Below are 25245 nucleotides of genomic sequence, written 5' to 3' on the forward strand. Positions count from 1 at the left end.
ATCGGCGACCAGTGTATGCAACTCACTAACCCTCCTGGCAGAGGTGATGGCGATGAGAAAAAGCACCTTCCATGTTAGAAGTTTGAGCGAAGTTGTGGCAAGAGGCTCAAAAGGGGGTTTCATGAGAGCTGATAAAACCACATTCAGGTCCCAGACGACAGGAGGAGGCTTCAGAGGTGGTTTGACATTGAAGAGGCCTCTCATGAACCGGGAAACCAGTGGATGAGCCGTGAGAGGTTTTCCGAGGATAGGCTCATGAAACGCAGTGATGGCACTGAGGTGGACTCTGATTGAGGTAGACTTGAGGCCAGCGTCGGACAGAGAGAGCAAATAGTCCAGTACAGTTTCCACCGCTAATGAGGTGGGATCGTGATGATGCAGTAGACACCAAGAGGAGAACCTGGTCCACTTCTGGTGGTAACATTGGAGGGTGGCCGGTTTCCTGGAGGCATCCAAAATGCGACGGACAGGCTGAGACAGATTCTCTGGAGAGGTCAGCCCGAGAGAAACCAAGCTGTCAGGTGGAGCGAAGACAGATTGGGATGCAGTAGAGACTGACGTTGCTGCGTAAGTAGAGTAGGAAACACAGGAAGAGGAATGGGCTCCCTGGAGCTGAGCTGAAGCAGGAGGGAGAACCAGTGTTGGCGAGGCCATCGAGGAGCGATGAGAATCATGGTGGCCCTGTCCCTGCGGAGTTTGGATAACGTCCGCAACATCAGAGGTAGTGGAGGAAAGGCATAGAGGAACCAATCCGTCCAGTCAAGCAGGAATGCATCTGGGGTCAGACGATGAGGAGAGAAGAGTCTGGAACAGAACTGGGGCAGCTGATGGTTGTGAGGTGCTGCAAAGAGGTCCACCTGCGGGGTGCCCCAGCGAGCAAAAATGGAGTGGAGTGTTGGAGGGTCCAGAGTCCACTCGTGAGGTTGAAGGATGCGGCTGAGATTGTCGGCCAGGGAGTTCTGTTCGCCCTGGATATAGACAGCCTTGAGGGCCGTGGCCCAGGTCCAGATGCGGAGAGCCTCCTGACAAAGGAGGCGAGATCCGGTGCCGCCTTGCTTGTTTATGTAGTACATGGCGACTTGGTTGTCTGTGCACAGGAGAAGAACCTGAGGGCAGAGAAGGTGCTGGAAGGCCTTGAGAGCATAGAACATGGCCCGGAGTTCCAGGAAATTGATGTGATGTTGACGCTCCTGAGGAGTCCAGAGTCCCTGGGTGCGTAGATCTCCTAGGTGAGCTCCCCACGCATAGGGGGAGGCATCCGTGGTTATGATCATGGAGTGAGGGGGCAGATGAAAGAGTAGACCCCTGGAAAGATTTGAGGAGTTCAACCACCATTGAAGAGATTGCTGAAGAGACGATGTCACAGAGATGGGATAAGAACATAAGAACATAAGCAATGCCTCTGCTGGGTCAGACCTGAGGTCCATCATGCCCAGCAGTCCGCTCACGCGGCGGCCCAACAGGTCCAGGACCTGTGCAGTAATCCTCTATTTATACCCCTCTATCCCCTTTTCCAGCAGGAAATTGTCCAATCCTTTCTTAAACCCCTGTACTGTACTCTGCCCTATTACTCCCTCTGGAAGCGCATTCCAGGTGTCCACCACTCGTTGGGTAAAGAAGAACTTCCTAGCATTCGTTTTAAATCTGTCCCCTTTCAACTTTTCCAAGTGTCCTCTTGTTCTTTTATTTTTCGAAAGTTTGAAGAATCTGTCCTTCTCTACTCTCTCTATGCCCTTCATGATCTTATAAGTCTCTATCATATCCCCTCTAAGTCTCCTCTTCTCCAGGGAAAAGAGACCCAGTTTCTCCAATCTCTCAGCGTATGAGAGGTTTTCCATCCCTTTTATCAAGCGTGTCGCTCTCCTCTGAACCCTCTCGAGTAACGCCATATCCTTCCTAAGGTACGGAGACCAATATTGGACGCAGTATTCCAGATGCGGGCGCACCATCGCCCGATACAATGGCAGGATAACTTCTTTTGTCCTTGTTGTAATACCCTTCTTGATTATGCCTAGCATTCTATTTGCTTTCTTAGCGGCTGTTGCGCACTGTGCCGTCGGCTTCATTGTCATGTCCACCATTACCCCCAAGTCCCTTTCTTGGTTGCTCTCATTCAATAATATCCCTCCCATCGTATAGTTGTACCTCGGGTTTCTGTTTCCAACATGCAATACTTTACATTTCTCAACGTTGAACTTCATCTGCCATCTCGCCGCCCATTCCCCCAATTTGTTCAAGTCCCTTTGCAATTCTTCGCATTCCTCTTTAGTCCCAGCTCCACTAAATAGTTTTGTATCGTCCGCAAATTTTATTATCTCACACTTCGTGCCTGTTTCTAGATCATTTATGAATATATTAAATAGCAGCGGCCCGAGCACTGAGCCCTGCGGAACACCACTCGTGACCCCCATCCAGTCCGAGTAGTGGCCCTTCACCCCTACCCTCTGTTTCCTACCCGCCAACCAGTTTCTGATCCATCTATGTACGTCTCCGTCCACTCCATGGGATGAGAAAGAAGATCCGTGGTCTGTGACCATTGGTTGGCAAGAGTCCATTGGGGTGTCCTGAGGTGGAGTCGTGCCAGAGGCAGCACATGTACCGTCGAGGCCATGTGGCCCAGGAGGACCATCATCTCTCGGGCTGGAATGGCGTGATGAAGGAGCACCCGACGACAGAGGCGGAGCAGGGTCCGTTGACGATCGGAGGGGAGAAACGCCCTCATTAGTGTGGTGTCGAGAACTGCTCCAATGAACTGAAGTCGCTGAGTAGGAAGCAGATGCGACTTGGGGTAGTTGATCTCGAATCCCAGGAGATGGAGGAGAGAGATGGTGTGATGAGTGGCTTGTAGCGCAAGTGGCGATGTAGGTGCTTTCACCAACCAATCGTCCAAGTAGGGGAACACCTGGAGGTTGTGAGACCTGAGGAAGGCCGCCACCACAATAAGGCACTTGGTGAATACCCTGGGCGATGAAGCGAGGCCAAAAGGTTGCACTTTGTACTGATAGTGACAGTGTTGTATCTGAAACCGTAGGTAGCGACGTGAAGTCGGATTGATTGGGATGTGAGTGTAGGCCTCTTTGAGGTCCAGGGAACATAGCCAGTCATGTTGAGAGAGAAGAGAGTACAGCGTGGCAAGGGAGAGCATTCTGAACTTCTCCTTGACCAGACACTTGTTGAGGTCCCTGAGATCGAGGATGGGACGAAGGTCTCCTGTCTTCTTGGGAACCAGGAAGTAGCGGGAGTAGAATCCCTGACCCCTTTGGGCCTGAGGCACCTCTTCGATGGCATTGAGAAGAAGGAGGGATTGGACCTCCCTCAGGAGGAGGGGGGTTTGGGAGGAGTGAGAAGCAGACTCTACGGGAGGATTGTCCGGCGGAAGAGTCTGGAAGTTGAGAGAGTAGCCGTGGCGGATGATGTTGAGGACCCATTGGTCTGATGTGATGGCCTCCCAACGGCTGAGGAAGATGTGGAGACGTCCTCCGATTGGTTGAGGAAGAGGCAACGAGGGAGGAAGACTGGCTATGCCCTGGAGAGAGGAGTCAAAAGGGCTGAGAAGGTTTCGAAGGAGGGAGAGGCTTGGCAGGTTGATTAGACTGAGAGCGAGCCTGAGTGTGCTGATGTTGTTGACGGGGCCGCCGAGGTTGCTGAGAAGGCGGATTGAGGGGTCTGGCAGAGAACCTGCGTTGGTACGAGGACTGTGGTCTGTAGGGGCGAGCAGGTGGAACCTTTTTCTTAGGTTTAACAAGGGTGTCCCATCTGGTCTCATGGGCAGAGAGCTTCTGGGTGGTTGAATCTAAGGACTCCCCAAAAAGTTCATCCCCAAGACAGGGAGCGTTGGCTAGGCGGTCTTGGTGGTTGATGTCCAAATCAGATACCCTCAACCAGGCCAGGCGGCGCATGGCAACGGCCATGGCAGATGCACGGGAGGTCAGCTCAAAGGAATCATAGATAGAGCGCACCATAAATTTCCGCAGTTGAAGGAGGCTGGAAATTTGCTGCTGGAAGAGCGGAACTTTGCGTTCTGGGATGTATTTTTGAAGGGCGGACAGCTGTTGTACTAGGTGTTTCATGTAAAAAGAGAAATGAAAGGTGTAATTGTTCGGCCTGTTGGCCAGCATTGCGTTTTGATAAAGGCGCTTGCCAAACTTGTCCATCGTTTTGCCTTCTCTGCCAGGAGGGGTGGAGGCATAAACACTGGAGCCCTGAGTTTTCTTTAAGGTAGATTCAACCAGGAGAGACTCATGGGGCAGCTGAGGTTTGTCAAAACCCGGGATCGGGATGACCCTGTAAAGGCTATCCAGCTTCCGGGGGGCCCCGGGGACGGTAAGTGGGTTTTCCCAGTTTTTATAAAAAGTTTCCCGCAGTATGTCATGCACGGGTAACTTGAGAAACTCCTTGGGAGGCTGTTCAAAATCCAAGGCCTCCAGAAAGGCCTGGGATTTTTTGGAGTCAGACTCGAGAGGGATAGAGAGAGCCGCTGACATCTCCCTGAGGAACCTTGAGAAAGAGGATTGCTCAGGCTTAGAGGTGGTATCGGGGGCTGAGGGCTCTTCGTCCGACGACGATGCATCCTCCTCGGTACCGGGAGGGGAGTCTTCCCATAAGTCCGGGTCCCTAACATCAGTGTGCGCATGCCGAGATATCGGGGTGGAAGGCTCAGTATGGTGTATCTTAGACAGAGACTTGCCAGAGCGCATCGAGATATTACCGGGAGAGGAAGATCGGTGCTGGTCTCGGTCCTGGGAAGAACGGTGCCGGTCTCGGTCCAGGGAGAACCGGTGCCCAGCCTGGTACCGAGGAGGATCGGCATCAGCGTGGGTATGACCTACGGGATGGGCACGAAGGTGTTCAGCCGAGAGAATCGGCATGGAGGAGTTCAGTGGTACCGATGGAGTGGATACCGGTTGGACGGCGCGAGGCTCGGGCCGGTCTGGCACCAAAAGGAGCGGTGCCAGGAGGGTCGGTAACAGGTGCTGGAGTTGTTGCTGCAGCTGATCCTGTAATTTGTCTTGGAGGATGGTCGCGATGCGGTCATCCAGGGGTTGCACCGGAACCGCTTTTTTCTGCTTCGGTTCCTTAGGTGCCGCTCCACGCCCCGGCGATGAGGAGGCCGATGACGAGGCACTCACCGAGATCGGGGCGGAGCGTTTCCGGGGTCGGCGTGAAGCCGGTAGGGTCGGTGTCGCCACTGTGGCCGGAGGGCGCTCAAGGGATGTGGAAGGCTTCTTAGCCGGCTTACCTGGCGCCAGCGACGCCGATGAGGGATCGGGCGTCGTCGAAGTGGTGGGTGCCGATTTTGGCGGTACCGTAGTCGACGCAATCGGTTCCATAGCAGATGCGGTGCCGAAGAGGATGTTCTGCTGGATTTGTCGATTTTTTAGAGTGCGTTTTTTAAGAGTGGCACAGCGGGTGCAGGAGTCCGCCCGATGCTCAGGACCCAAACACTGTAGGCACCAATTGTGTGGGTCAGTGAGGGAGATCGGGCGTGCACACCGCTGGCACTTCTTAAAACCCGGCTGCGGGGGCATGAATGGAAAAACGGCCTCCGCAAAATCAAACCCGGAGGCCTGTATGGTGACAACAGGCCCCGCCGGGGCTGGATCGAAAGAAAGTACAAAAGAAACAAAAAAAATTTTTTTTTTTTTTTTTTGAAAAATGAAAACAAGAGAAGAAAAAATAAGAGAAATTCGCGAGCGGGAAGGCAAAAAGTAGATTTTTCAACGGCCGTTGAAAACACATGCGACTTCTTCGCTCCGCGGAAACGAAGAAACTGGGGACCACGCACTCCTCCGTCGGGCGGGAAGGCACTCGCGCATGCGCGGTGCGGCCAACTAGAACTTTCTAGTTAAAAAGGTCCGTACCGGGGCTCCGTCGGTGACGTCACCCACGCGTAAAGAATATCTGCCTGCTTGTCCTGGGATAAATAAAGCTTTTAGATACACATTGTGATGGAATTTTCAAGTGATAATGTATTATGATAGTTTGTATTTAATGTACACTTGATGTATGTATTAAAATGAATAAAGATTTGGAAAAAAAAACCAAAAAACTCCAGTCCTAGTTTATCTGGGGAAGGCAAGTGAAGAATCAATTAAAGAACCTGTTAAAGGTAAGATGTGGTCACAGTGAGAAGGGGCATCTACTTCGAGTTACTTATCCAAGTTGTACAACTTGTTACCCAGCTGCCATATTAAATAAGCAAGTTAAGAATTCCTACAGATATGTAGCAGAAATCTTATCTAAAGAAAACAGTGTAACCTAACACTGATATTGCTATGTAATATCATGATGACAGTGTGTGGTACAAATGTCACTTACCTAGCCAGGCTCGATACTGCTCAATTGGCACGCCCTCCATTGGCTCATCATCATCATCTAGAGCCATCAAAGGTGATGGAGACTGTGGAACCTCAGGAATCACAGTGAAGGTTGGAACACTATAGGAAGGAGGAGCAAGACAATGAGTTTAACAAAAAGAGCAGCAGCCAGAGCTCAGCAACAGTACACACATATATATCACACCTTCATTTGTAATATAAAGGAGGCCTCAGTCCCCGTACCAAACACTCACCTGTACTTTCACATACTTCTCCCTTGCAGAACCAGCCACCTCATTGTTTTCAAAACCCTCATGATCCCCTTTCCCCTCTCTACCCATGTTGCTACCCTTAAAACAAAAAGTACTACTAGTATTACCGGAAGGACAATGGTATAGGAAGGATACTACACAGATATCTCTACCTTGCCAAATCTGGTTAGTGCTTTAAGATATGGGGGGAAACCTCTGCTTGCCCTGGATCGGTAGCATGGAATATTGCTACTCTTTGGGTTTTGGCCAGGTACTATTGACCTGGATTGGCCACTGTGAGAACAGGCTACTGGGTTTGATGGACCAGTAAGACTATTCTTAGGTTCTTATGACACAGGAATGGATATATTTATGTATTTATTTTACTTATCACTTTCTCATACAACCAAACTGCACAACACCAAGACAAAATAATTCATCATGTATGTATTTCTATCTATGGGTGCTGAATGTGTAGCTTACATTATCCCAGGACAAGCAGCAGCATATTCTTTACGCATGGGTGACGTCACCGACGGAGCCCCGGTACGGACCTTTTTACTAGAAAGTTCTAGTTGGCCACACCGCGCATGCGCGAGTGCCTTCCCGCCCGACGGAGGAGTGTGTGGTCCCCAGTTTCTTCGTTTCCGCGGAGCGAAGAAGTCGCATGTGTTTTCAACGGCCGTTGAAAAATCTACTTTTTGCCTTCCCGCTCGCGAATTTCTCTTATTTTTTCTTCCCTTGCCTTCGGGTTCTCTCTTGTTTTCATTTAAAAAAAAAAAAAAATTTTGTTTCTTTTGTACTTTCTTTCGATCCAGCCCCGGCGGGGCCTGTTGTCACCATACAGGCCTCCGGGTTTGATTTTGCGGAGGCCGTTTTTCCATTCATGCCCCCGCAGCCGGGTTTTAAGAAGTGCCAGCGGTGTGCACGCCCGATCTCCCTCACTGACCCACACAATTGGTGCCTACAGTGTTTGGGTCCTGAGCATCGGGCGGACTCCTGCACCCGCTGTGCCACTCTTAAAAAACGCACTCTAAAGAATCGACAAATCCAGCAGAACATCCTCTTCGGCACCGCATCTGCTATGGAACCGATTGCGTCGACTACAGTACCGCCAAAATCGGCACCCACCACTTCGACGACGCCCGATCCCTCATCGGCGTCGCTGGCGCCAGGTAAGCCGGCTAAGAAGCCTTCCACATCCCTTGAGCGCCCTCCGGCCACAGTGGCGACACCGACCCTACCGGCTTCACGCCGACCCCAGAAACGCTCCGCCCCGATCTCGGTGAGTGCCTCGTCATCGGCCTCCTCATCGCCGGGGCGTGGAGCGGCAACTAAGGAACCGAAGCAGAAAAAAGCGGTTCCGGTGCAACCCCTGGATGACCGCATCGCGACCATCCTCCAAGACAAATTACAGGATCAGCTGCAGCAACAACTCCAGCACCTGTTACCGACCCTCCTGGCACCGCTCCTTTCGGTGCCAGACTGGCCCGAGCCTCGCGCCGTCCAACCGGTATCCACTCCATCGGTACCACTGAACTCCTCCATGCCGATTCTCTCGGCTGAACACCTTTGTGCCCATCCCGTAGGTCATACCCACGCTGATGCCGATCCTCCTCGGTACCAGGCTGGGCACCAGTCCTCCCTGGACCGAGACTGGCACCGTTCTTCCCGGGACCGAGACCAGCACCGATCTTCCTCTCCCGGTAATATCTCGATGCGCTCTGGCAAGTCTCTGTCTAAGACACACCATACTGAGCCTTCCACCCCGATATCTCGGCATGCGCACACTTATGTCAGGGACCCGAACTTATGGGAAGACTCCCCTCCCGGTACCGAGGAGGATGCATCGTCGTCGGACGAAGAGCCCTCAGCCCCCGATACCACCTCTAAGCCTGAGCAATCCTCCTTCTCAAGGTTCCTCAGGGAGATGTCAGCGGCTCTCTCTATCCCTCTCGAGTCTGACTCCAAAAAATCCCAGGCCTTTCTGGAGGCCTTGGATTTTGAACAGCCTCCCAAGGAGTTTCTCAAGTTACCCGTGCATGACATACTGCGGGAAACTTTTTATAAAAATTGGGAAAACCCACTCACCGTCCCCGGGGCCCCCCGGAAGCTGGATAGCCTTTACAGGGTCATCCCGATCCCGGGTTTTGACAAACCTCAGCTGCCCCATGAGTCTCTCCTGGTTGAATCTACCTTAAAGAAAACTCAGGGCTCCAGTGTTTATGCCTCCACCCCTCCTGGCAGAGAAGGCAAAACGATGGACAAGTTTGGCAAGCGCCTTTATCAAAACGCAATGCTGGCCAACAGGCCGAACAATTACACCTTTCATTTCTCTTTTTACATGAAACACCTAGTACAACAGCTGTCCGCCCTTCAAAAATACATCCCAGAACGCAAAGTTCCGCTCTTCCAGCAGCAAATTTCCAGCCTCCTTCAACTGCGGAAATTTATGGTGCGCTCTATCTATGATTCCTTTGAGCTTACCTCCCGTGCATCTGCCATGGCCGTTGCCATGCGCCGCCTGGCCTGGTTGAGGGTATCTGATTTGGACATCAACCACCAAGACCGCCTAGCCAACGCTCCCTGTCTTGGGGATGAACTTTTTGGGGAGTCCTTAGATTCAACCACCCAGAAGCTCTCTGCCCATGAGACCAGATGGGACACCCTTGTTAAACCTAAGAAAAAGGTTCCACCTGCTCGCCCCTACAGACCACAGTCCTCGTACCAATGCAGGTTCTCTGTCAGACCCCTCAATCCGCCTTCTCAGCAACCTCGGCGGCCCCGTCAACAACATCAGCACACTCAGGCTCGCTCTCAGTCTAATCAACCTGCCAAGCCTCTCCCTCCTTCGAAACCTTCTCAGCCCTTTTGACTCCTCTCTCCAGGGCATAGCCAGTCTTCCTCCCTCGTTGCCTCTTCCTCAACCAATCGGAGGACGTCTCCACATCTTCCTCAGCCGTTGGGAGGCCATCACATCAGACCAATGGGTCCTCATCATCCGCCACGGCTACTCTCTCAACTTCCAGACTCTTCCGCCGGACAATCCTCCCGTAGAGTCTGCTTCTCACTCCTCCCAAACCCCCCTCCTCCTGAGGGAGGTCCAATCCCTCCTTCTTCTCAATGCCATCGAAGAGGTGCCTCAGGCCCAAAGGGGTCAGGGATTCTACTCCCGCTACTTCCTGGTTCCCAAGAAGACAGGAGACCTTCGTCCCATCCTCGATCTCAGGGACCTCAACAAGTGTCTGGTCAAGGAGAAGTTCAGAATGCTCTCCCTTGCCACGCTGTACTCTCTTCTCTCTCAACACGACTGGCTATGTTCCCTGGACCTCAAAGAGGCCTACACTCACATCCCAATCAATCCGACTTCACGTCGCTACCTACGGTTTCAGATACAACACTGTCACTATCAGTACAAAGTGCAACCTTTTGGCCTTGCTTCATCGCCCAGGGTATTCACCAAGTGCCTTATTGTGGTGGCGGCCTTCCTCAGGTCTCACAACCTCCAGGTGTTCCCCTACTTGGACGATTGGTTGGTGAAAGCACCTACATCGCCACTTGCGCTACAAGCCACTCATCACACCATCTCTCTCCTCCATCTCCTGGGATTCGAGATCAACTACCCCAAGTCGCATCTGCTTCCTACTCAGCGACTTCAGTTCATTGGAGCAGTTCTCGACACCACACTAATGAGGGCGTTTCTCCCCTCTGATCGTCAACGGACCCTGCTCCGCCTCTGTCGTCGGGTGCTCCTTCATCACGCCATTCCAGCCCGACAGATGATGGTCCACCTGGGCCACATGGCCTCGACGGTACATGTGCTGCCTCTGGCACGACTCCACCTCAGGACACCCCAATGGACTCTTGCCAACCAATGGTCACAGATCATGGATCTTCTTTCTCATCCCATCTCTGTGACATCGTCTCTTCAACAATCTCTTCAATGGTGGTTGAACTCCTCAAATCTTTCCAGGGGTCTACTCTTTCATCTGCCCCCTCACTCCATGATCATAACCACGGATGCCTCCCCCTATGCGTGGGGAGCTCACCTAGGAGATCTACGCACCCAGGGACTCTGGACTCCTCAGGAGCGTCAACATCACATCAATTTCCTGGAACTCCGGGCCATGTTCTATGCTCTCAAGGCCTTCCAGCACCTTCTCTACCCTCAGGTTCTTCTCCTGTGCACAGACAACCAAGTCGCCATGTACTACATAAACAAGCAAGGCGGCACCGGATCTCGCCTCCTTTGTCAGGAGGCTCTCCGCATCTGGACCTGGGCCACGGCCCTCAAGGCTGTCTATATCCAGGGCGAACAGAACTCCCTGGCCGACAATCTCAGCCGCATCCTTCAACCTCACGAGTGGACTCTGGACCCTCCAACACTCCACTCCATTTTTGCTCGCTGGGGCACCCCGCAGGTGGACCTCTTTGCAGCACCTCACAACCATCAGCTGCCCCAGTTCTGTTCCAGACTCTTCTCTCCTCATCGTCTGACCCCAGATGCATTCCTGCTCGACTGGACGGATTGGTTCCTCTATGCCTTTCCTCCACTACCTCTGATGTTGCGGACGTTATCCAAACTCCGCAGGGACAGGGCCACCATGATTCTCATCGCTCCTCGATGGCCTCGCCAACACTGGTTCTCCCTCCTGCTTCAGCTCAGCTCCAGGGAGCCCATTCCTCTTCCTGTGTTTCCTACTCTACTTACGCAGCAACGTCAGTCTCTACTGCATCCCAATCTGTCTTCGCTCCACCTGACAGCTTGGTTTCTCTCGGGCTGACCTCTCCAGAGAATCTGTCTCAGCCTGTCCGTCGCATTTTGGATGCCTCCAGGAAACCGGCTACCCTCCAATGTTACCACCAGAAGTGGACCAGGTTCTCCTCTTGGTGTCTACTGCATCATCACGATCCCACCTCATTAGCGGTGGAAACTGTACTGGACTATTTGCTCTCTCTGTCCGACGCTGGCCTCAAGTCTACCTCAATCAGAGTTCACCTCAGTGCCATCACTGCGTTTCATGAGCCTATCCTCGGAAAACCTCTCACGGCTCATCCACTGGTTTCCCGGTTCATGAGAGGCCTCTTCAATGTCAAACCACCTCTGAAGCCTCCTCCTGTCGTCTGGGACCTGAATGTGGTTTTATCAGCTCTCATGAAACCCCCTTTTGAGCCTCTTGCCACAACTTCGCTCAAACTTCTAACATGGAAGGTGCTTTTTCTCATCGCCATCACCTCTGCCAGGAGGGTTAGTGAGTTGCATGCACTGGTCGCCGATCCACCGTTCACTGTTTTTCACCATGACAAGGTGGTTCTGCGTACCCATCCTAAATTCCTTCCCAAGGTGGTCTCGGCTTTTCACCTCAACCAGTCCATTGTGTTGCCTGTCTTTTTCCCTAAACCCCATTCTCATCCTGGGGAACAGGCGTTGCACACGCTGGATTGTAAGCGTGCCCTGGCATACTACCTTGACCGTACCAGGGCTCACCGCTCGTCCCCTCAGCTCTTTCTGACCTTCGAACCTAACCGTCTAGGTTGTCCTGTCTCTAAACGGACACTTTCCAATTGGCTTGCTGCCTGTATTGCGTTCTGTTATGCTCGGGCCAGTCTCTCACTGGAAGGTGCTGTCACGGCCCACAGGGTCAGAGCTATGGCTGCTTCTGTGGCTTTCCTCTGTTCCACGCCCATCGAGGAAATCTGCAAGGCTGCCACTTGGTCCTCAGTTCACACGTTCACTACTCACTACTGTCTGGATGCCTTCTCCAGACGGGATGGACACTTCGGCCAATCTGTGTTACAAAATTTATTTTCCTAATGGCCAACCATCCCTCCTCCCTCTCTGTTAGCTTGGAGGTCACCCATGCGTAAAGAATATGCTGCCTGCTTGTCCTGGGATAAAGCACAGTTACTTACCATAACAGGTGTTATCCAGGGACAGCAGGCAGATATTCTTACGTCCCACCCACCTCCCCGGGTTGGCTTCTTAGCTGGCTTATCTTAACTGGGGACCACGCACTCCTCCGTCGGGCGGGAAGGCACTCGCGCATACGCGGTGCGGCCAACTAGAACTTTCTAGTTAAAAAGGTCCGTACCGGGGCTCCGTCAGTGACGTCACCCATGCATAAAGAATATCTGCCTGCTGTCCCTGGATAACACCTGTTACGGTAAGTAACTGTGCTTTACATGGTATATATAGAGTCCAACTACAAAAAATATAAATGTAATAAGAGTCTTGTAGGCGGTCTGTCATTAGCGACTATAGGAATCACACTTAAGTGGAGAAAAAAGCCTCAAGTATATATCCTGGCAGCACTTTACAGCATGTAAAACAAAGCTGCTTGTAGTCACTAGTGACGGGCCACCTATGGAGACACTTCAAAAGATTAGGTTCTTACCTTTGCTAATCTTCTTTCTTGTAAATCCACACTCTATTCCTGGACAAGTGAGTTATGCCCCCCCCCCTTGGTACACCACTGAACAGAGCAGAGAAGACTCAGCACACCTCACAGAAACCAGACAATGTCCGGATGAGGCTTAGGACCCAGATAGGAGAGACCAACAATCTGAACCCTAAGACAGTCAGTCCCTTCACCAACCTATCCTGAAAGAACTCTAGCAGTCAAGGCACTGACAGCATAGACGGATCTTCTTTTTTCTGCACCCCCCCACTCCCCCCCCAAGAACACAGCGATTATTGGATTTTAGGGCTGGGGGTAGAGCTCACTCCCAAACTGCCCAAAAAACACTTTTGAAGACTCCCCAAAATCACTGAAACAGGCCCTATACTCACTGTGCAATGTGGTGCTGGAAACTGCCATAAGGGAGCTGAAAACAGCTTACAGGAAGATCCTCTATCTCAATAAGAATGCAAACTGGACTGCTGGTCTTCTGATTGCCCCTCCAGCCCCACACCAAGGGCCGGAGACCTCCACCACCACTGGACACCCCCATGTGTAAGACCTGGTGGAGGAACACTGTCAGCCCTGATCCCAGACATGCCTCCATGGAGCCTGCACTCAGACCCACTAGCAGACGAACTTGGGGTGAGCAAATTCCCAAGGGAATAGTGCCTGAGCCCTGATTCAAAAGTGCAGGCTGTCCAGAGGGTGCACTGCCAGGCAACCGACCCTCTAGAAACAGACTTTCCACAAATTCTACAATCTCCCGCAGTCAGAGCTGTCCCCACGGGGAACCTCTGCGATATAAAGGTATGAAGCGCGAACAAAAAGACTTGAGTTTAAAGAAAAATAAACATGAGCAGAAAAGACAAGCTTCTACTGTCTAGCTTATAGGAATGCAACTGGAGTCCTGGAGTCCTGAGGTAGGAGAGGAGAGAAGAGACTGAAAACATGATGTATTGTAAATGATGCTACCTACAAGCTGCCTAGCAATTATAGATGCATAATCCACCTGTCCAGGAATAGAATGGGATTGTACAAGAAATGACATTTATATTTTTTGTAGTTGTGATATTGCAGCAGATTGATTTTTTTTTTTGTGTGTGTGTATGCGATTATGAGTGCAGCCATTTCTCAGCATCCCTACATCCATTAATAATCCCCTCCCCACATTCACTTTCAGATCCCTTCAAACCTAAGAATTCAATTTTAGCACTAAAACAATGTCACTCACCTACAACAGGTGTTTTCCTTACACAGCAGGATTGATAGTGCACAGATGACACCAGGATGAGCTGCTGTCCCAGAGTTCAGAACTTAGTGTAAAGTTCTGAGCATCTGTGGCCTTTCCTATATGCTCTTCAGTTGATTTCAAGGCTAAAAATAAGCAACTCTTGGAAAGGAGGCATGGACTGTATCCTTTAGCAATCCTGCTATCCACAGAAAATACCAGTTATAGACTTGAGCAACACTGCTATCTCCATCCAACAAGCAGGACCTTTTAGGCACACAAGTATGTGATCTGCAAACTTAAGGCTCCTTTTCAGTTTTGTATTGTCTTAAGTCCTTGAAGCAGCCCACACAGAGAGCCACCAGCCAACAGGAACAGACTGGCCAGAACCGCTTGACCAGAGGCACTCACCTGTGCTGGGGTCTGCAATAAAAGTATGAAGAGAAGAGCAGGTAGCTGCTTTGCAAATGGTATTCAGCAAGGCAGGCTTTAAGAAAGTCATTATCGCTTTAGTAGCTTTAATTCAATAACACTTTAGAGCTGAGAAAACATCCACTTGTTCACAGAAGAACTGTACACATGCAAACCAATTTGCTAAAGTCCTTTATGCAAATGGAATACCAGGTTTATTAGGATCAAAGGGAAAAAAAAGGTAATTTCCAAAAACGATTTGGTTTTAAAGCAGCAGACAAGAGCTTATTTACAGCAGAGTGTGAAAGAAGGGTTTTCTAGTAAGGATTTCAAAGGGACTTTATACACAAAGTAGGAAGCACTATTTCTTCATTTAGATAGAAAGATGTCACCACTAGGCAAGAATGTGGGATGTCTTGAAAAAGCCAATTTTTTGCTCTCTTTGGACTGCTGTTCAGGTAGGTTATCTATTTTGTTTGCTTTTCAGATTAGATTATAAACTGCTTTGATAGTTGGTTATGATGGGTAGTATTCTACTTTATTAAAACCCTTTCAGGACCAAGGGACATATTTGTCCCATAACTTTAAAATCCTATAAATTTTGATTGGGATAGTCTACAGTTCTAAATTTGATATGTACGGATTCCATATGATACTGCCTTTATGTAAACAAACTGGTTCCGACATTCATTCATTAGCGTCGTTGCGAGATTGACGAGAAGATTCACTTGCCACACTGTCCATAAGCCAGAAGTGTGATTTTTTTTTTTAAAAAATAATGATATTTCACAAAAAAAATCAATTTTTTGGCATCTGCAAGCCCTTTTTACCATAAAAATGTCGTCAAAACCACAAAAATTGGCCTACGATCCTTATGGTCCTGAAAGGGTTAATTAATCAAGTCAAGACTAGCAGTAAGTCTTGCAGAAATAAAGCAGACCTTTGCCCTTACCTTTTAGTACCCAGAATCTGTCCACCCAATTTAATTTTAAGTTTCAGCTGAGGTTTTGGAAGACCAGAATCAGACTCCAAAGTCTCTGGTGGAAAGCCATGGCTAGGCTCCTCCTGATGATGCTTCTTCTTATGTTTCTTGTGCTTCTTATGTTTTTTCTTATGAGACCCATGTGTGCTCAGTTCAAAGTCAGTTCCTATGAAAAGAAGGCAAATGTGAGGACTCCATAGGAAAAGCCACCAATCCTTAGCACCATCTGGCAATGCACATATTATAGTTATTAGGATAGATCTTTCAACACGAGAGCTGTTGCAGCAGATCAGAAAACCAGTCAGGCGTGGATTTTCAGTTTTCGCTTCAAATATATATATATTTTTTTTAATTTCCTAGAATATTTAAATCATTTGCATTTTAAAATCAAACACTAACAGGGTTTTAACAGACATGGAGTTTTCCAGTAGCTTTAAATTCTGAGGTTTGCCTCCTTGAGTTTGTTCATCCCTCTGTAGATCCAATCCAATCCCAAAACAACCCCTAACCTCACCCCATCCCATCCATTACCAAGCAAAGGTACGTCTAGTAGCTCTCGCGCTCACACACCTTCATAAACGGCCTACCGTTCCCCTTCAATTCTCTCCAGTGCGCAGCCTGGCAGCTCTCTCCGTCATCCTGAAACTCTCCCATCCCCACCACCTACCTTCAAACTTATCTTTCAGGTCACCCATAACCGTCCCGCAGTCTTCCTTCTCCGGCGACCCGCCGCCTTAAACGTAACGTCTTTCCCACCCACCTCTGAAGCAACTTCCTGTTTCCGTCCAGGGCGGGGAAAAGACATCGGGTTAGGTTGGGCGGCGGGAGGCTGCAGAAAGCAAGCTGCGAAGCAGGTCACGGATGGCTTGGAAGGTAGGGCTGGGGGGCGGGGGAGTTTCAGGATGAGGAATAGATGCCGGGCCAGTCGCTTGAGAGGGAAGAAGCAACACCACACGGGAGAGAATCGCCTGTAAGTGGTCGAGCGCCTGCTTCTCTCGTAGCAGGGGGACGTTAATACTTTGGGGTGGCTTCACCTTGTTGAATTCCCGTGTTTGTAGTACTGTAGCTTCCTGGAGGAAGAGTGGCAGCATGAGTCCACTAACGTGACCATTTTTTTTTTTTTCATCAAAACGGGACATCTACTGATTTTTTCAGACACGCCCCCAACCCCGCCCTAGCCACGCCCCCAATTTCTTCCATTCATTTTCATATACACACAATATCTTATTAATTCATAATGGTAGCCATAAAATTTAAAAAACCCACAAAGCACACTGTATGCACACTGTATTATCATTTATATTTGGGGGGTTTTCAAAGAGGTCAAGACAGTTGACTTTAAGATATGCAATATCACCAGTAACAACTATAGAAAAATAGACAAATACAGCAGACCCTCAATGTTCGCGGGGGTTAGAGGGCAGAGCCAGCCCGCAAATAGGGAAAAATCACGAATAATTTTTTGAGCTGGCTCTGACCCACCCCCGCCTGCCTCCTGTGTTGGATCACTTACCTCACCAGCCTGCAGTAAAAAGCTCTGTGATTTAGTTAAAGGAGCCCTTAATTAGTAAATTGGCTTCAATTATGAGCTGAAACAAGCTAATAATTGAAAAAAAAAAATTTAATTGTGTGATAGGCGCCTACCTTCTTAAGCACAATGCTACAAAAGATTAGAGCCTAGCAGCGCCTAACATCAAAGTAGATGTGTTTAGGGGTGGAGAAACACTTGGGTGCGGCTCTCTAAAGGTTTTAGGCACCTATAATGTAGGCTTTTAAAACTCTGGCCTATATTATAGGTGCCTAAGTTTTAAGTTAAGTGCTGCTAAGCGTGATTCTGTAATGGGTGCCTAAGTGTGATTGACATGCAATAGGCACCTAACTTTAGGCTCCTGTCTTTTTAGGCATCCATTACAGAATCTGACCCTGAGTTTCTTAAGTTCATCATATTCTTACATGACAACACTTTAAGAAAGCCTATGAGAGATTTTAAGATAAAGTAGAGTTTCCCATCTGTGGGACTCATTATAACACCTCATCTGCAAATGTGCTCATGAAGTCAAACCAAAACAGAATGTAAACTAATAAGAATTGGAAAGGGTTATGGAAGCACAACATTTAGATGAGGAATCTTTCTCATGCAACATCGTCATCAGCATTTGTCAAAATTACAAAAACAGCAGAAGTGCTTTTCATTGTTTATATTGACAAGCTATCATTGGTCAACTTAAATTCTTAAGACAAACATTTAGATTATGTCTGTACATTTTCGGCCTCTTTTACAAAGCAGCGCTAGTGGCTGCCGCGCAGCAACAGCCCGGAAGCCCTTTAAATCTCTATGGGCTTCGGGGCCATTAGCGCAGCCACCAGCGCGCCTTTGTAAAAGAGGCCGTTTGTTAACCATTTAGTTGTAAACAGTATAGAAATTTATAAAATAAATAAATGGAAGCTGAATTTGGCATTTATTAGTCATTTGTGTAGTTAACTAGATATCCGACAATATTTATATGAGGACATTTCTACTGTACTTCTGCTGTCTGAATTTAATATTTATTTTTCTTTCTTTTCTAGGATGCCCTATGCAAAGCTGGGAGTGATGGACTAGGACAGATATTTTTTTTTAAATCAGGTTGGCCTTTCTCAGATGATAATCCACACTAGAGAATGGCATAGGGACAAATTTGTCCTCGTCCTCACGTGATCTATCTCCATCCTTATCCTGCCCCATCTCTGCCCTCATCTGCACAAGCTTTGAACACTTCAGATCTGAAGAAGGGGTTACCTTCAAAAGCTAATCATAAAATGCATTGAGTTATAGAAAATTAAAAAGGTATTACCTTATTCCTTTGTTTTTGTTTTATTTCTATGTATTTATTTAAAAGATTTATTACCCACAACATCCAACAGTTCTGTGCAAATTACAATAAAACATACATATCCTTTGCAAATCACTTTCCACAGCCAGCAACATTTAGTATAGATTTAAACTTTCTTTTCCTTCTAGGAAAGGAATTCAAGGAGTTAAGAATTTTAGCAGCTCTCTGGTGTTTAAATTTCCCCAACTTTGGAATGAACTTCCCCTAATTTTGAGGTGTCCCAGTTCCTTCCAACTCTTCTGTAAACTTGTAGTGTAAATTGTTTTTAATTGTTGTACAACAAACAAGCAAACACAGGAAACAAGTAGCACAACAAGCCAGAGAAAACACGTACAACAATAGGTAGGTTTGTTTCCCTTCCCGACCCAACTCCCCCCCCCATTCCCTTGCCCCGTGCCCCATCTACCCCCAACAAGCCCTATCCAAACCAACCCCCCACAATTACCTCCCCTTCCCCAGGACAGAGCAAATCAGGAGTTAGGCTGAGCAAGCTGTGTTCTTATGCCACTCAGCAAACATGTAACAGAGGTTACTCCCCATCCCCACCCTCACAGAAACCGCCTCCCCACCTCTCAATCCGCCTTCTGTAAATTTCTAAGAACTTTTTTATTTGCTAAACATTTTGAAAACTAACTCTTGTATTTCAGTTTACTTTATATATTTTTTATTTATTTATTGTTAACCGCATCGAGCTTCCTTTGGTTGAAGACCCGGTATATTTGAGGATGTATGGAGGCCAGTAATAAGCTATTATAATGATTAATATTTTTTGTTTATTCTTTTCCCTTATATGAACATTTTTTTTGGAAGTGTGGGGGGTGGGTGGGTTATGATAGTTTAAATATACATAAGTATAAGTATAATAAATATGTTAATTTATATATGATGTATAGTATCTGAATAAGGGAGGAGGGTGAGGATTAAATTTCTTAGATATTTGTTACTGAAGAATTTTCAAGTGATGATGTACTATAATTGTTTGATTTTATTGTACACTTGATGTAAATTATAAAATGAATAAAGATTTTGAAAAAAAAAAAAAAAAGTTTTAGTTTAGTTTAGGTATTTTCCCTGGACATAAGATATCTCTAAAAGCTAATGTTTGTTGCAGTTTTTTTCTCATGTTATAACCTGGATGACCACGGCAGCTGTCCACTGACATCCATCATGTTTCACAGGTTTCGGTTCTGCTAAAGACAACTTGGCTGACCTGCATTCATAGATCAGTGTTTGGAACCCTGCCCAGCAGGGCCATTTTGTTCTGGGTGTGCTATGTGAGTGGTATGCTTGGGTCCCTAAAGGGAAGTAAGATTGCTGCAAGTACTCTGGTATTGAGGATGTGATTCCAAGAAGATATTCCTCCAGCACAGTCCACTGCAAGAAAAAAGGAAGTAAAGTCAAAAAGAACTAGATAATTCAGGACTGTTAACTAAGTGTTTTGATCAATGATTTCAGTTTCCGTTAAAATTGAAACCACATACTGGTAATTTAACACACCTTTAAGTAACCTTTTCATTGTCTGTTAAAGGAAGCTGATATATGTTTAAGTTCTACTTCTTAGCCTGAAGTAAAAGCAACTCAGCTTCTGTTCAAGAGAATTTTAAGGGAGTACTCTTTGTATTGTGCCAAATATTAAAAGGACCAAGGTGACTTGGCTTCTCCCTTCCTTCTGTTATAAGGAAATACGGTATATATATTTGGTGATATATACAGAAGTTTGAAAAGCCTTTTTCAAATTTGAAAATATTAATTCATTTGAAAGACTGAATACTAAGATTGTCTCTTGAATTAATTAGAACAGTCTTATTTAATACCTGAGACTATATTTAAAAGAAATATTTGGGATTCTTTTTGACTGCTTTGATGATTTGTAATTGCTGAGGGTGGTTCAGTTTAGGGATCCCTTAATTATCTATTTATTTTAATTACCGTATTTTTCGCTTTATAAGACACACCTCACCAAAGACGCACCCCAGATTTAGAGAAGGAAACCAAGAAAAAACCCCATTCTGAACCAAATTGTATAGTAATATATACCCGACACCTTTAAATTCCGTCCCAGCCCCCCGGAAGTACCTTTAAATTGTGGAGATCGGTGGACAACTGCCTGCTGATTGTTGGGGCCCACGGTGCACAAGTGTGCTAATGCCTGGGCCAAGCAAAACTTCCAAATTTTGCTGGTTGCTGGTGCTTTGCTAGAGGGCTGCCTGCTGATTACTGGCCTGTCGGGGCCAGCAGCGTACAAGCGTGCTGCTGCGTGGGTGCACCACTTCTGAATGTCTGCCTCAGTTCTCATGAGGAGCTAGCAAGAACTGAGGCAGCTATTCATTACATTACATTAGTGATTTCTATTCCGCTTGTGCCTTGCGGTTCTAAGCGGATTCAGAAGTGGCATGTGCCCACGCAGCTTGTGGCGCCACTGGCCCCAACATGCCGGTGAACAGCAGGCAGCCGTCCAGCGAAGCACCAATGACCGGCACAATTAGGAAGTGTTGCAGGCCCAGGCATTAGCACGCTTGTGCGCCACGGGCCCCAACAATCAGCAGGCAGCTGTCCACCAACCTCCACAACTTAAAGGTACCACCCGGGGGGGGGGGGGTGGTATATTCGCTTCATAAGACAGACCCTTATTTCCACCCACTTTTTTGGGGAGAAAAAAGTGCATCTTATGGTGTGAAAAATACAGTAGTTATGGCCAGAAGTACAAATTATTGACGAAAAGAAATACATTTAAATATTTGCTTCATTAAAAAAGACATAGGGTTTTGCTTTATTGATTTATTTAAGATAGGTCAGTAGGTATCAGATGACTACTATCAAGCAGGTACCCTCCGCAAGACAGATAACAGGACCTACAGGAGAAATACACCAGAAAGAATCAAAGATACTTTTAATATCTTTGGGCCTCAGAGTTGAGAGAGCTATATTTAATAGAAAACCTTTAGAAAAGTACTTATCTGATTCAGATTTTCTTTACTGAGAGAATTAGTTTTGTATTTTTAGGATTCCCTGTAAAAACATAAAACCTAAGTTGAAAATGCTATTGTAATTCCCTGAAACTGTTTAGGGAAATTCAAGAGATTGAATTTCCCTAAATTTGAATTTTACATAAGAAAATAAAATATACTTTTCTATTTTCCTTGAATCCTAATTAGTTTATTTCCTCCTGCTATTTTAGTCACTGGTGGCCGAGGTTAATTTTGTTTTATTTGTACTTCACCCCCATTTAGGGTTTTACAGGGCAATTATCTAATCTTGTAATTGCCTTGCAGCCACTAAAAACTATCCTGGGGATGGGGTACAATAAGTATTCACAATACCCCTGGTACAAGTTGGCAAACTCTGTAAAGCACCTGTTATGTATAGTAGGGGCTTGTGCCCCTACAGTGACCCATCTTAAAAAGAATGAGATTCATCATTATAATGAGTAAAATTGAAGATCAATTACTGAGGTTTTGTAGGAGAGCATGGGGTATATGTTTTGAAAGATGCTGCCAATGCTTTAGATCAGTCCTGGAATACTCCCTGACCAGTCATGTTTTCAGGGTATCCACAATGAATATGCATGAAAGAAGTTTGTGTACACTGCTATTATATCCTGAGTATAATGACTTGGGAAGCTCTGCTCTAGACAATAGGGCAGGGGTACCCACACTTTTTGGGCTTGCGAGCTACTTTTAAAATGACCAAGTCAAAATGATCTACCAACAATAAAATTAAAAAAAAAACACAAAGCACACTGTATGTAGAGAAATGTTAATTATCATTTATATTCCAGGGGGGTTTCAAAGAGGTCAAGGCAGATGACTCTATGCAATGTCACCTCAGTAACAACTATACAAAAATAGACAAATATACCCCCTCCCATTTTACTAAACCACGATAGCAGTTTTTAGCGCAGGGAGCTGCGCTGAATGCCCCGCACTGCTTTTGACACTCATAGGCTCCCTGCACTAAAAACCGCTATTGCGGTTTAGTAAAAGGGAGTCTATGAGTGTCAAAATATAGACAGCAGATATAAATTCTCAAAACGGACACATTTTGATCACTAAATTGAAAATAAAATAATTTTTCCTACCTTTGTTGTCTGGTGATTGCATAAGTCTCTGGTTGCACTTTCTTCTGACTGTGCATCCAATATTTCTTCCCTTCTTTCAGCCTTCTGTATGCTTCTTCTCCTCCAGACCTCATTCTCTCCCCCAACTTTTTCTATCTTTCTCCCTGCCCCTTCTTTCTTTCTGTCTCTCTGCCTCCCTTTCTCTCTCTCTCCATGCCCCCTTTCTTTCTTACTCCCTGCCCTCCCCCAAGCCACTAGGTTTGCCGTCGTCGCTGCCGCTATCGGGGAACAGGCCCTCAAGCCACTTGGTTTGCCGCCACCATCAGGGAACAGGCCCCCAAGCCACTGCCACCCCAAACTCTCCCTGTAGAAGTGTCGTACTGACCAGCATTCCGCTCCCCAACATCAATTCTGATGTCGGCGATTGGCTGGCCCAGAACTTCCTCTCTGACGTCAGAATTAACATCGGGGAGCGGAATGCTGGTTGGTCCGACGCTTCTGGAGGGAGGGTGGTTGGGGACGTTGGGGAGAGGAAGGCTGATCGCCCAGTAGATTGGGACGGCAACACGAGTCTATCACGGAACCCGGGATGGGCTCCGCAATCAACTCACATTGCCTTCCCGGTCGATCGCGATCGACGTATTGGACACCCCTGGTTTAGGGGCTCCTGACATAGAGAAAGTCTTACATTCCCCCTCTTCCTCCCCTCTGTGGTGCAGTGTCTCTCTTTCTCTATCCTCCCCTCTGTGGTTCAGCCTTTCTCTGTCTCCTACCTTCAAACTAGTAGTTAGTGTAGAGGTGACCAGCAGCAGCAGCAGCAGCAGCAATTCAGACACTGCCTGCAACCAACCTTGGAGCCTTCTGTCTGCCACATTCTGCCCTATTGGATCAGGAAGTTGCATTAGATGTGATGGATTGTAGCAGGGAAGGCTCCAGAGCTGGCTGCAGGTAGCTCCGTTTTATATGGTTAATAGATTCTCTCTAGTATTGTATAAAAATAGTAGAAAGTCTCATTCCCTATTCACCTTTCCATCAGTACAGGGTTGTAAAAGTAAGAAATTTCTGGACCATACTTTAGCATTCCAAGCAGCTTCACATGACGGAGAATTTCGATTGATATTGCTTGGAGCTTGTTCTTATAAATATTTCAGAACACAACTGAAAACTTATCTCTTTTTAAAATACTTGGTCAAATTTATTTTTTTTTTGTCATCCTTAAATTGTTTTTAGTTTATAATCTTTTGTAAACCGCGTAGAACTCATGGTTACGCAGTTAAGAAGTATTATGTTATGTGTGAAGTGCTGATTAAACCAGTAACTTCTAGTGCTAAATACAACTTTGGAAGGTAGGAAAGAACAAAGAGAAAAAGAGAGGGAGGTAAGTGGAGGAGCAACACTGGACCATTGAGAAGAGGTGGAGAGTGGAGTTTTTTGACCAATGACTGGAGAAGCTCCTATATATAAAATATATTCAGTCTTATGAAGTTGGGACTTGGTGGAGTGATGTAACTACCTTTAAATGGTGCGAAAAATACAGTAGGTACTTGGAAGACAAAGGGATTGAGGGGTACAGATAAGAGTAGAGGTAGATTATAGGGATGGGATTAGAGGTAAGTTACAAAATTAATCAGGGACCACTGTTCAGGCACTAGGCCTGATGGGCCGCCGCGGGAGCGGACCGCTGGGCAGGATGGACCTCTGGTCTGACTCAGCGGGGGCAACTTCTTATGTTCTTATGTTCTTAAATATAAATTGGTGAAAGTACAACGGTATATAGTAGGGTTCCCAAATAACTCCACAACCAAGGGATTCAACAAGAAAAAAGTGTAGGATTTATTAAATAGAAATAGAAGAGCATTGGGTAAGCCCTTCAAATGGGTACCAATTGGTATAATTAGAGTTCAAGCTGTTAATACTTTAGGGTAAATTATAGAGGTAGTAGAGTGTTACACTTTACTCCTTCAAGTTGTCAACAGTTCAATAGTTTCATACACTCACACCCAAACCATTCACATTTAACTGGGATTTCTTCATGTAAGTATATACAGCACACACTTACTACTACTTTAAATGTTCAAAATCTAAGGTGTGTCATTTGCATAAATGAAGACTACTGCAGTAAATTTGTGCGCACACTGTTACCAGTCTAAGAAAGTCTCTGGAAATGTTGCAGCTATCCTGTATTGGGTAACGTACGCTCGTGTTCTCGGCATCCGCATCTCCACGGATGCTGGTGTCAGCTCATTTTCTAACTGGGCTTCTATCTTGAATGGCCTCATCTTCAGCAAGTGTAAGAACAGCAGATTCATCTCTCCATCCCCCACCTCTTGCTCTTGCAGTCAACCTCTAGGCCCTCCCCTCCCTACTGCTTCTGACCAAGCACTCAGGTGATCTCACCAGCCTTGCTATTTAATCTGAACCCTCTTGGCGCTAGCGTGATGGAGAATGAACAAGGTGCACGTGCTCCTTCATGTGCCTCCTGAGGGCACCTCCCTATTCTCACTACCTCACTTCTTGTAAATTCTATTTCCTTTCTCTGTTCCTCTCCTTATGACTCCAATTCACTTTCTACTTCTCATACTCACTCTCACCAATTTTACTCCCTTTCCCTCCTCACCACAAGTCCTCACTATCCTTTTCATCTACCTTATGCACTGCATTCTCTCTCTTCCATTCATCCATCTCTTTTCTCTTTGAACCCCACCCATCTCCATCATTGCCGTTA

The 25245-nt window shown here is 47.1% G+C and overlaps 1 protein-coding gene and 1 long non-coding RNA gene across 3 annotated transcripts in view; one reads left to right on the forward strand and one right to left on the reverse strand.

The window, feature by feature from the left end:
* Positions 1–16387, reverse strand: part of INO80B (INO80 complex subunit B) — a 41974-nt gene extending 25587 nt beyond the window's left edge. Inside the window, exons 1-3 of the mRNA XM_033954746.1 lie at positions 16258–16387; positions 15561–15756; positions 6319–6437 (exon numbers count right to left, since the gene is read on the reverse strand). Of these exons, the coding sequence (XP_033810637.1) occupies positions 6319–6437; positions 15561–15756; positions 16258–16285 (343 nt within the window). The 5' untranslated portion in view covers positions 16286–16387. The remainder of the gene's footprint in view (positions 1–6318; positions 6438–15560; positions 15757–16257) is intronic.
* Positions 16388–16400: 13 nt separating this feature from the next.
* Positions 16401–20896, forward strand: LOC117364980. Of its 2 annotated transcripts, XR_004540338.1 has the most exons (3): positions 16401–16560; positions 18159–18417; positions 19642–20896. It is a non-coding gene; the product is annotated as an uncharacterized LOC117364980 (long non-coding RNA). The 2 variants fall into 2 exon arrangements; XR_004540337.1 differs by lacking the exon at positions 19642–20896 and having other exon boundaries at positions 18159–18428.
* The last annotated feature ends 4349 nt before the right edge of the window (positions 20897–25245 follow it).

Source organism: Geotrypetes seraphini, chromosome 1, assembly GCF_902459505.1.
Source record: "Geotrypetes seraphini chromosome 1, aGeoSer1.1, whole genome shotgun sequence".
NCBI lineage: Eukaryota > Metazoa > Chordata > Amphibia > Gymnophiona > Dermophiidae > Geotrypetes > Geotrypetes seraphini.